General features: G+C 38.3%; 1 protein-coding gene and 1 long non-coding RNA gene across 2 annotated transcripts in view; one reads left to right on the top strand and one right to left on the bottom strand.

The window, feature by feature from the left end:
* Window positions 1-3,809, top strand: part of LOC137199274 (NACHT, LRR and PYD domains-containing protein 12-like) — a 33,893-nt gene extending 30,084 nt beyond the window's left edge. The window contains exons 12-13 of the mRNA XM_067613455.1: window positions 919-1,089; window positions 2,090-3,809. Coding sequence (XP_067469556.1) covers window positions 919-1,089; window positions 2,090-2,096 — 178 coding nt within the window. The 3' untranslated portion in view covers window positions 2,097-3,809. The remainder of the gene's footprint in view (window positions 1-918; window positions 1,090-2,089) is intronic.
* Window positions 3,810-6,569: 2,760 nt separating this feature from the next.
* Window positions 6,570-11,562, bottom strand: LOC137199276 (uncharacterized). The gene is made up of 2 exons (XR_010931761.1): window positions 10,921-11,562; window positions 6,570-8,765 (listed from the first exon to the last, which is right to left on the bottom strand). It is a non-coding gene; the product is annotated as an uncharacterized lncRNA (long non-coding RNA).
* Between the last annotated feature and the right edge of the window lie 1,230 nt (window positions 11,563-12,792).

Below are 12,792 nucleotides of genomic sequence, written 5' to 3'. Positions count from 1 at the left end.
GTCGCTGGTGCTGCTCCTGGACCTGAATGGGCTGCCACAGTAATACAATTAAAAGTTCAGGCCCCATTTCTACTAGCTGTGTCCCGAATGTCAACTGCAGCTGTCAAGGTTGCTAGGCAACAAGAGCGGCGCTTCGTGATGCAAGGGTAAGGGCGGGAACAGGTGGTAACGCAGCTTGAAATCCTCTGTAGACCAAACCGCCTCATTTAACAACGCTCAGTTTGACGTTTGCAGACTACAAAGTACATCCTTTGTAGACCGTGTCCTTCGAAGGATGCAGCCCCTGAATTGAGACACAGCTTGTGGACCCACAGCCATTCACGGGACTTCCGTGACTCAGGATGGTCAGATGACTTTGGCTGTCTCATAGTGGATCTAGAGATCACATCTACAAGAGGAACAGACTCAAAAGACTCCACACACTGATCTGAGCTCTTGGTTTGTGTTTGTTAACGAGATATTATCTCTGACTATGAGATGTGAAACCGTGGAAGCGGACGGATCATTGTGCAGGTTCTACTGTATTCAGTCTGTCTCTACCTGCCAGAGAGCTAACACCAGCCAGCAGCTGTCTGCAGGTATCAGAATGATGTCTTGTCAACACAAATACAGACAGTGCAGATTAACTAGTGAGCAGACTTTAAGTTTCTGCTGTCTGTGCTCAAAGTGATAAAGTTGAAACAGTAGGTCCATGTGTTGCTTTATGGGATAGCATATGTTTTTGTTCTTATGTTTTTTTAAAGGTGCATAATGATGAACTTTTTAACCTGTATCCTGTAGGATTCATGTGTTTGGAGTTTCCATTTTCTTAACCTCTACATTCTAAACGTTCTTCAGCTCTGAACAGATTATGAAACACTGAATGATTGCAAGCAGAGACATTGTCTTCTAAAATGACATCATTTTTTATTTATTCAGATTGGATTGCTGCTGTTTGTCAGAGATCAGCTGTGCTTCAATGGCCTCAGCTCTTAAGTCCAACCCCTGCCATCTGAGAGAGCTGGGGATATCCCTCAACAACCTGAAGTCAAGTCTGCAGCTGCTGTTGGATCTTCTGCACAGTCCACACTATAGACTGCAGATTGTGTGGTCAGTAGAGAGTTGGAACCGGTCTGTGCTGGTTTCAGCAGTATTGTATTAAACACAGTATTAAAGCAAAGATCCAGTATTTCCTGGTGAACCTCTGACCCTCTCAGTGGCTGCTTTCCTCAGTGAAGCTGTGAGAGGAGAATGGTGACAGGCCTCATGATTGGACAGAAAGACACAGAGAGAGTGAACTTTCAGCCAATCAAATCAGCCAGAAGTTTGTTGTGATCATGTGTTTGAGTTGATGTGAAGACGACTGTTGTTGTTGTGTTCATGTCTGCAGGAAATAAAGTTTGATTACAGCTAAGCCATTCAAGATGTATAGAGACAGTGGTCCTCATCATCAAACTGTTGTACCATCTAATCTGATCTGAAAGTGTTTGTTCTCTCATTTCAACACTAAAGAATTGATCAGTTCATCTTTGTCAGAGCTCTAAGATCAGTCTGAACACAGCCTGCAAATGACTGGCTCTGATTTCACAGAACCATCATTATGTTTAGTAACCATGTGGTCTTTATACAGACCAGAACCTCTGCTGAAGTCCAGGAATCACAGCAGATGTTTAGCTGAGAGCTCTGACTGTCATGTGATGATTTAACAGCAGGGAATATCTTCGAATCCCACAGAGACTCTGTAGCTTTTAAACTTTTAGAACAGTTCACATGTATCAACAGTAAATCCATCAGTAAACTGATGAGTGAATGTCTCTGTTTCTGCAGTAACAGTAGTGCTTCAGTGAAATCTGCAGAGTAAATAGACTTGATAGCAAAAGTCTATGCAGGTGTGTGAGCTTGGAGCTCAGTGTGTTCACTCCAACACATTAACATGAGAGCTGAAAGGAAGCTGGCTCCGCTGCACAGCTGTTCCACTTCTGGTCTGAACAACACTGAAGTCCCTGCTGCTCTTTATACTGGATGTGCTGCATCACTGACTGACAGCTGATGAAGTGAGTCTCACTAAACACTGATTAATGACCTCTGTTGTTTCTTTTTCTCTCATCAGCCATTGATGATCTCTGCAAGAGTGTGAGTGAACATCCAGGAGTATGTTGACAGAGAATCAGCTATATCCTGATGATCCATCTGGACCGGAGTCTGGATCTGGACTTTGTCATCTTCATTTAAGTCTTTTAACTGACTGCAAACTGTGCAAAACAGGTGTTATAAGTAAGACTCTAACCCTGGGCCCATATTTATTAAGCGTCTCAGAATCGCACTGAGAGTTAACAAGGACTAAAACTAATTAATGAAGCAGAAGAGAATTTACTGTGACTTTCAGCAGGGGTAGGATTACTCCTGGGAGAGAGTGAGAAGTCGCTGTTTTAGCACAGTCAGAGCAGCAAAGTAGAAATAATGATGACATTTTGTAGTTTTCTCACAGTCTCGGCTGGAAATATTAAACAGAGGTAACTTGGTATATTATGTGTATAGACAGATAACCAGGCAGGTAACTTATCAAGGTTATGTTACAAAACTTAATTGACAAAAAAAAATAATTACAAGACAATATTTACAAACTGTAAAGAAAGCCTGAGAAGTACATGTAGCCTCTATCTTCATTAAGATAACAGGTAATTCAACTCAGCTGGTGAAATTATCTTGATTCAGCTACATGGTTTCACAGCCAGTAATAGTGCTGCATCTTGCACAACCCTCTCCATGAAGAACATCTTCTCTTCCAATGTCCAATTCCTCTTTTAGCTACACACCAAGTTAACTTCTGTTCTCTACATAAAGGTAAATACAGCATAGCAATAGAAACATATATTGTTCAGGTGCATCCTCCTCTCTCAAATGTATAGTATACTTTATATCTCATAATGATATTTAACAAGTAATTTGCATCAGGCTGTAAGTAAACACTGGTCAGCCAATCAGGTGGCTTTAACAATAACTATATAATTTAAACTTGTAGGTGAGATCATGTGAATCAGATGCCTGATCCAGCCCTATCCAATCACATCCCTTACATCTTTTTTCTACATTAGTGCAGCATCTTGCATGTATTGTACAACACTGCATCATTAATATTGATGTGTCCTTACAGCTCTTTTAAATATATATCTGCCATCATCAGTTTAAAACTAATGAATCATTGAATCAATAAAGCCAGGATTTGCATGAATGCAGCTTGTTTTTTTATAAGTTGACACTGAGTGGTGGGAAATGAATTAGTGCTGATTATCAGCACAGATAAATATGGGTCCTGGTCTTTGCTGTCAGGGCTCTGGATCAACCTGTTTGAGGAGCTCAGTCTGATAAGTCATTATCTTCCTTTAAATCACTTCTTCAAACTAATTTTATCCACTGATCTACCAATTATTTTTGTTTTATATGCTGTACATCTTAAATTTGAATCTTATGTCTGTTTTACTGGTTTATTTCCTTCCTGTATGTGTGTGTTAGTTTTGTGTAAAACATTCTGTAATGGTGGTTTTGAGAAGTTTTGTAGACTTGTGAAGGGAGGGTGGTGGGATGATGGTGGTGGGAAACAAAGACCAAATTCTAACTGCAGAAACATCTGTGAAAATAAATGAACTTTCAGCGTTTTTATCCTGTGCCAAGCTTCAGCTTCATGTATAACATCTATTTTTATTGTAGTTATTTTTTCTGTCTTTGTGTATAAATGAGCCATATTTGATTGAATCTGTGTTCTTTGTTGTGGATATCTGTGGATCTGTTAGATTTTTTTGCCTAACCCCTGGACCAACAGGACGCCATCTGAATTTTTGGTCACACTTTATTTTAAAGGTCCATTATTCTTATAATCTTAATTATTTTTTTCAAAGTTTCCAGGAAAGAATTGTCTGTGTAATATTTATTCATCAGTCATTTATTATTGGAAACTTATCTCTCATATATGTTGAATTGTATGTTTGCATGTTTGGCAGACCTGCTGTGAACTGACTAAAAGACTTTAGCATATGCTATCTTAGCAATTAGAATTAATTAATTGGAAGTGTACCAATTGAACACTGTCTTTATTTGACCTATAAATTAGTGCTGAAGTACTTGGTTACTTGGAAATCAAGTGCAATATACAAACAAGGAAACAGCGCCACCAAGTGACAATACAAGAAAACAGCAATCCACACAGTCTGAACACGCACAGCAAGGAGAAATAAATACATGACAACAGACATTTTAAAACGTGGGGAGAGGAGAGTAAATCTAGATGTCTCTACTAATCATTTTGTCTATCAAATGTGAAACAATAGAGAAAAATTAAGATTAAGAGGGAAATTGGTTTGCAGTATGTTCCCAAAACTTAACATACACAGTAAAAGAAACACACACTAAGGAGAAAAACGCAATCCAAGACATCCAGACTCCTGTAGTACAAATATTCAATGTGAGAGAAGACACTATGCAGCCCAGAAATATACACAATACCATACTTTCCACTGTGCAGCACTGACTACAGCACTGCTGTGAGTACGAGGAGGTTTTATGTGCAGGACATACACACCCGCCCTTGTTGTGCTGTTGTGTGTAATAGAGAGTGATGGCTGATGGGAAAAAGGAATTTCTCACTCTGTTACTTTTGCAGCTGGGGGCCCGAAGATGTGGGCCTGATGGGAGGGGCTGAAGCTCACTGAACAGGGTGTTGTGGGTGAAGCAGCAGGTTTTCAGTCTTTGACAGGACCTGGGTTTTGGACATTCCGGTAAGGCTGTCTTGCTTAGTGCCGTTTATTTTTCCAGCAATACTCACAATTTTACTGAGCAAGTCCTTCTGCACAGCAGCACTGTTACCATGCCAACAGAGGATGCAGAATGTCATAACACTCTGAATAAAAAACATATAAAAAGACCTCAACATAAAACTGTCAGAATCAAAGAAGGTTAGCTTTCATAAGAAATACAGCTGTTGTTGATTTTTCTTAAGAATAAAGTCTGTGTGATATTTTGACAGTCCAAAACCCAAAGTTAACAAGTTTATTATCATAGAAGTAAAAACTAAAGAAAATATTCACATTTGACAAACTAGAACCAGTATTTTGGCTTTTTCTTTTTTGGCATAACAATGACTAAAACAATAATCAGAATAGTTCCTCATTCTGTTTGATTAATCTACTAATCCTAGCAGCTCTAAAGTGATGGTTTTTTTTGGTAAATTTACATTTGTGAATGTAAAATTTTGCAATAATAGTCAATAAGAGTCATTTATCATCTTTATCAGAGTCTTTATCATGTAATTTGAAATTAAAAATGATATCTTTGAAGAAAAGGGAAAAGTTTTGAACTACTAAGGTCTTCATGTCTTTCCAGAGTTTATGGCCGAATCTGCAGCTCCACAATAAGTGAGAAACAGTTGGAGGTTGTAATTCACCTCATTCTCACATTCACATTCATTCTCCTGATACCAGAAAAACAAATCTGACCAACCAGAGAGTCGCAGGATCAGGAGGAGATGCTGACAAAGGTGATGTAACTCCACTCCTGAATAACATACAGGTTCCAGATGGGAGCGCATCAGAAACAATAGAGAATTCCCCAGAAGTTACAGAAACGCTGCTTTAGATTCTCTGTGGAAGCAGTTTAAGTTTCTGTGTTTGTTTCTGATTTCCTGTGGAAGAGCGAGCAGATAGACAATAGAAAAGCTTTGATGAACTTGACGGAGGCTGTTGGAACACATCAGTGAGTGAGAACTCGGAAGACAAATGGACATTTATCCAGATGAAAACACCACCTGCTGTGTTTGTTTTGTTGTTGACGTAATATTTTCTGCTCTTTCTGTTCTACTGCAGGACAAGTTTGTTCCTTTATCACAGGTGAAGAGTTGAAAACATGTTTCTTTATTAAATCTGTTTGGAGAATCCTGCTCTCTCAGGTTTGTTATTAAGGACCTCATTGTGGATTCCCAATAAATTTGTTTTTGGACAGGACAAGACCTCTGCAGATAATTTCGCTCACGGCAGAAACCTGCTTAACATCGGGATCTTAAGAAATTATCAGAGAAACAAGCTGAGCAAACGTTAGCAGTAGCGCAGCTAACAGCCCCCACCAGACATCCAGTGCCAGCTGAACAGTGTCAGACACGCTGATTTTTTCCAAAAAATGAACTAAACATTGCATTTTTATCTTTAAAAATAATTTGTCACTGTTCTTAGAGCTCAAGTCAAATTATTTCTACTGTCAGCCTTTCCCAGGAGATGAGTCTTCATATCTTTAAGAGACCAGGCAGATAACCTCAGAGATGAGCAAAACAGGAAAATTTGGTTGGAATGAACAAAATACAATCCAGTTTTATTCAGGCTTTTACAATAATATGAGGATTACAGGTTATAAAAAGTAAAATACAAAAATTTAATGCCAAAGTTATAAGAAAGGAAAAACACCCTCTCTAAAGGCCAAAAAGGGGCAAAAAGGAGCTGTCCAAAAAAAAGGCCTTGAGTCATCTGTTGCCCCCACTTTCATATCATCCACCTTAAAGCTTCTTCCATCTCAAAATCCATATTTAGTTAACAACCAGAACATCAACAAACTATTAGATATTTATTTGTTTGCATCACACATCACAATTCATAGAACACATAAGATATATTTTTACACTTCAAGGTCGTAACGGTTAAAGGTTACAGATGCAGAGGTGTCAGTCAGGTGCAGAAACCACAGCTCGTTTCGAAGGCCACAGGCTTCCTGCTGTTCTACCATTAGCCGGGGCGTTGGGTTGCACTTGCACAAGAGTCCAGCTACAGCTCAGCTCAAAATGACAATTTTTCCATCCATGTATTAGTTATTTACAAATTTTAATTGAATCGTTACAGAAATTTAGTTGAGAGGTAGGTTTGGGTGGGGTGCACCTCGGGCACATAATAGCAGTAGTTCAGTGCAGTACTTATATTCCAGCACTGAAGCAGAACAACAAGGAGGTGTGGACAACTCGGACTGTAATGATCTGAACCTGTTTCTGCTCTGTTCACTATCTTAAAATGACTTAAAAAGTGATGAGATATCTTTATCATCAAAAGTCCTTTTGCTCGTTCGGTTCGGCTCAACTGCTGACATGATGACTGGTATGCAGTTTATGTATATGTTTTTTTTATACATGTATCAACTGCTCACCCTCACTCCATCAACAACTCCATCAAAGCAAGAGCAGCTTCAGTCCATTGTCATTGTCTGTTCATAGTTCTGTCCTGTAGTTATCCACACAAGTCTGAAGTAGAAACAGGGTTGCAAATCCCTCATTGATTATTTTTAATAAGGGACTTCCAAACATCATTGCTATCTTGAATCCTGACAGCCCAAAGCACAAAAAGGGTTCACACACCCAAATCAACCGGAGATCTTAGAATTAGATCTATAGATTTGCGAGGCGGGAGGAGGTATTTTGGGTGTAAAATACTGTTCGTTTTTCCCCAAAGACAATGTTACCTGATACAGTTTGAGCACTTGTACGACTTGGATCAACATGGAATTGAAAAAAAAAACAAATGAAACAAAAATAAAATAAAAACCTTTAAGGGTAGAAGTTAACTATGACTCCCAAGATGCATTTCTGCAAGAAATAGCCAATAACTGAGCTTTAAATTCGGTCACATGCGCCACACATGGCATACATGCTGATTCTAATGTTACTGTTGGCAGCCCTCAGTTTGTAGAGAAGCTCAGGATAGAACAATACTGTTATTAAAGGCACTGAGAGGAGACAGCCTGTAAAACATGTTCAACACAATGCTGAGTGACTGCATTGGCGGGTTTTTAGATGACTGCCTTGAGTGAAGGTTCTCACACCAGTACAGCTTCTCTCCAGTATGAATGAGTTGATGCATTTTTAGACCACTGACTTGAGTGAAAGCTTTTCCACATTCCACACAGCTGTATGGTTTCTCTCCAGTATGAATGAATTGGTGGAGTTTTCGAGCACAGTTTGTAGTGAAAGTTTTCCCACATTGATCACACCAGTATGGTTTCTCTCTAGTATGACTGAGTTGGTGGACTTTTAGATGATCTTCTCTTGTGAAAGCTTTTCCAAATTGGCCACATCTGTACGGCCTCTCTCCAGTATGAATGTGTTGGTGGTGTTTTAAAGCCCAGTCTCTAAGGAAAGCTTTCCCACATTGCTCACAAAAGTATGGTTTATCTCCCGAATGAATGCATCAATGGACTTTTAGAGTTCTGCCTGTAGTAAAAGCTGTCCCACATTGCTCACACCAGTATGGTTTCCCTCCCATGTGAATACATTGGTGGACTTTTATGTCTTTGTTTGAGGTGAAAGTTTTCCCACATTGGTCACACCAGTATGGTTTCTCTCCAGTATGAGTCAGTTGGTGTGCTTTCAGAACATCGTCTCTAGTGAAAGCTTTCCCACATTACACAGCTGTACGGCTTCTCTCCAGTGTGATGCGCTGGTTTCTTTTTAGATTACTTGGTTGAGTGAGAGCTTTCCCACATTGGTCCCAGCTGTACGGACTCTCTCCAGTATGAATGCATTAGTGGACTTTAAGACAATCGTCTGCAGTGAAAGCTTTCCCACATTGGTCACAGTTGTATGGTTTTTCTCCACTATAAATGCGTTGGTGCCTTTTTCGATTACGGTCTCCAGTGATTGGTCACAGCTGTGAAGTTTCTCTTGTGTGTGAACTCTGATGAATCTTTAAATATCTTGATTTTGTGAAGGCTTTGTGACAGTGCTGACAGCGGTGATGTTTGAGTCCCTTCCCCTCTTGTTGTTTCTATGACAACAGACAAACATACAGACAAAGAGAGAGAAAGTGATATGACATGGTGGAGGAAGTGATCTAAAACCATAAACAGAGTTGCATTATGGGAAATGTAGGATCCAGAGTTTTTTTTTTATCTTGATCCTGACCACAGACATTCACACCAAATCCGGTAATGCAGGAAAAACTGCAGTCCTCCCATTCATTTGACTGGGGGCAGTGCATTTACACTGCAGGAGGGGGACTGCGTAGGGGTCAGTGAAAAACCACAGCAGCCGTCCAGCAAGAAGTTGAAGCGGAATCAACTTTTGGCAGTACGCAACCCAATGTCATGCTGTGGTGATCAATCAGGTAAGTCTGCGATCAGACCAAAGACGCCAAGGGGAAGAAGAACCTTGTTTACCATGTAGAACTGTAGCATTCCACTGTTTACCAAGCAACTGTGAAGATGGAGGAGAGACTGATCGTGTGTGTTACTATTATTATATGATTATTTCATGTAACCAGTTTCGACATCTGCATCTGGCCTGCAGTCTAAGCTGCATAATAACAATAGCAAGAAGCTTCCTTCGGTCGGGTCAGGGGTTAAAGTTCACAACATGACTTCAAACAAATGGCCTATGTAGTGACACACCCACACCTCAAAACATCCTTGCCTACCTAAAACTTGCCCCTGACAAAACTCCCCATATTCATATTAAAAAAAAAAAATGAAACCAATAAAAACTAAACATTTTTAAACAACAACTAAACTGAAACAAGCAAACCCATTCTGGAAACTAGCTGAAACTAAACTGAATTGAAAACAAAAATGAAAAACAAAATAGAAATAAAAAGTAATGAAAAATATAAAACTATAATAACTCTGCGCGGGACATTTGTGACTTCCCTCCTATTTGTGGATTTTTGTCCAATTTGTAACACAGCTGATCTGTAGAAACAATTCACAAAGAGATGCAGTTGCTGGCTACACCAGCAGGTGGTGACATTCCCCCAGATGAGCCGACAGAACTACAGTCTGTACTAGTAACAACTGGGACAGGAGATGAGATGAGGCCAAGGTGCTGGTTTGTGTGTTTGTGTGTGCATGTTTTTTTTAATTTATGTTTTTTATATCAATATATTGGGGGGCATATTTGAGCATATTTCAGTTCATTAGCTATTCTGCATAGTAGTGGTAATATAGGCAAAAGCTTATAGGCCTACTTTTTCAGAATGAATAGCAGATAACTTTCAGAGCCAAATAATTACATCCTGAACATGAACCAAAATAAACAATATAAAAACAAATACAGGATCTAAGTAAGAAGAAAAAAGTCCCACTGTTTTATCAAATTAATGTCAAAGATGGAAGAAACAAAAGACAGAGCTCAGACAAACACATTCAGTACATTATTGAATGAGTACAGTTTCACATTTTGACAAAGAATTTGAACATATGAGATATGAGTTATTACATTTTTATGTAATAACTCATATCCTCATACCCCTCATCAGTACACACACATACACAAATACATGCATAGGATTAATTAAATATATATCAACATTAATGTTGTGTTCATATTCATATTACTGTTATTATCCAAATATTTGGACAAATTGTACTTTGATGCATTTCACCAAAAGATTGGAGAAAAACCAAACCACTACTTTACTTTAATACTTTAACTACATCAAGCTGATAACACTACGTATAAGATCACTTTTAAGTAAGATTTTTCATGCATTTTTACTTGTAATGTAGTATTTTTACATTGCTGTATTGGAACTTCTTCTTCCACCTCTGATAATATATAATCTATATTTTATTGATACAATAATGTATTATAATCATTTTGTTCCACAACAAGTCATGTGAAACTAGATTGTGCAGTTTAATAATGTAACTGACTATGTTTCGGATGAATAAATATTGCATTAACAGGTTCTGACAGCTTTTATTCAGATATCATATTATTATAAACACATAATAAAACAGTCACATGACTATTAAAAGCTACTGTCAGTAAGTATAAAACGTTATGAAGGAAAAGGAGTTAAACTACTAACTGCACTCAGGGCAGCTTAATACTTCTTAATACTACATACTACTTCGCGGGAGAGTGGAAATTCCTTAAACATAAAGTAAACGGAGATTATTGATCATAAACTCATGAACACTGACCTGTTTATGACCTGTTGGTAACACGGGGGTTGTCGGTGATTGCGGTGCTCCGGGTTCTGGTTCTCCTCCATCCCGTACTGTAGTGGTCCTGGTTCAGTGAAATCCAGCAGGTCTCCTCTGTGACTGACGGGACCGCATTTCTGACTCAGTTCAAATGCCACCTCCGTTTTCTCGCGGTTATTTGTAAACTCACGCGAGATTAACCGTCCCACTTCGTCACTGTTGCCAAGGAGCGGGATCTCCCGCCAGAATGATTTGAAACAAAATGAGTTCTTCATTTCAACATTTACATGACTAAATTACTAAATATACATTTGTGAATATGTAATTTTGCAGGTTCATAAACAGCTTCGGCTGTAAATCCTGCAGTATGTGGCCTTGGTTGATGTCGTAACTCCTTGATGCTCCTGATAAAATAAACATAAGTGCCTACTCAGACATCCGCCATCTTGTCTGCAGCCAGATCTGCCTAGACTTTTATGAAACAAAATGGCTCCTTATTTTCGAGCAGAAGGAGACAAAAGCTGCTTCTAGTTTTTTCAGCTTCACTTTTCCATTTTGCAGATTAATATTAGTTCCATAGTAATAACAAATATTTGAAAATGAACATATCAATGTTTCCAGCTGAAAATCTGAACCGGCAAAAGGAAGTGAAGACATGAAGAAGCAGCATTTTTTTCTTTTTTTCCCCCAACTTTATTGAGTGAATTTAATTAATTACATACATTGATTATACATGTTCCAGTCAGTTTTTCCATTATAAAAGCTGCTGTAAGTATAGTTCACAGTATAAAAATAATATAGCCTAAAAATAAATTAAATTGTACAACAAATGACAAAATGTAGGGAAAGGAGAGAAGACTAACAAAAAACTTCAGGGTCTGCTTAACAACTGGAGTAAATCTGAAATGTCTAATCAAATAGCTTTTGCCGATTTGTAATTTTTGAGTTTTAAGTTTTCAATAGTAGTCAAATACGTTTTAAAATTGGTATCTTTAAACATAAAAGGAGGGTAATCTTTCAAGCCCTATCAATTTATGAATATTTTTCCAAGATATTAATCAAGTTAATTATGTAAGTTTTGTCTGCCGAGAAGTTGGGATTGTTAAAAATGAATAATATATCAATATTTGTTAGTATGATATCTTGGTCAAATTTTTTTGAAAGGAATGAAGTGAATTTGCACTGTTTGTGCTGAACTACAACTGAACTTTCATGCGAGGTGCAAACAGTCACAGTTGAAATAGACAAACACCAGCAGAGAGCCTGAGGCCAGAGTAGAAGTTGTGGTTTCCTGCACCTTGCTGACATCCTTATATTTTAACCGCAATCATTAAAAATGTAGACGTATCATAACTACAACAACAGTTTGCGTCAAGCCTTTTGAGTTGTGATGACCTGATAAAATTATAAAGTTATGATAATAATTTTATGTTGAACCAACAAACTACATCAAGTAAGGGGAATTAGCTTTTCCTCTACAATCAAAGATATTTTTAATTACCACCTACTTAATAACTGGCAGAAAAAACATACACTTTTAAGTTGATCACTCATAAAAATTAAGTTGTTTGAACTAGTTTTTCCACAATATTTACAAGAAATTACACAATGTTGACGGTTACATGAATAAGCGAGGTTCAAACCATCACCGTGGAAACAGACAAACAGCAGTAGAGCCTGAGGCCAAAGAAGTTGTGGTTTCCTTCAACCGCAATCATTAAAAATGTAGACGTATCTGAACCACCAGAGTTACACGAATTGTGTTGTTAGTGACAAACAAAGAAGTATCATTGTTTCACCAGCAAACATTAGCCTGCAGCTTGTTGATGTTCAGGCTGATGACCACATATGAGCGTAAGAATGTAAGAA

Source organism: Thunnus thynnus, chromosome 16, assembly GCF_963924715.1.
Source record: "Thunnus thynnus chromosome 16, fThuThy2.1, whole genome shotgun sequence".
NCBI lineage: Eukaryota > Metazoa > Chordata > Actinopteri > Scombriformes > Scombridae > Thunnus > Thunnus thynnus.
The sequence above is the reverse complement of the archived record's forward strand: the minus strand, read 5'-3'. Positions and strand labels throughout refer to the sequence as shown.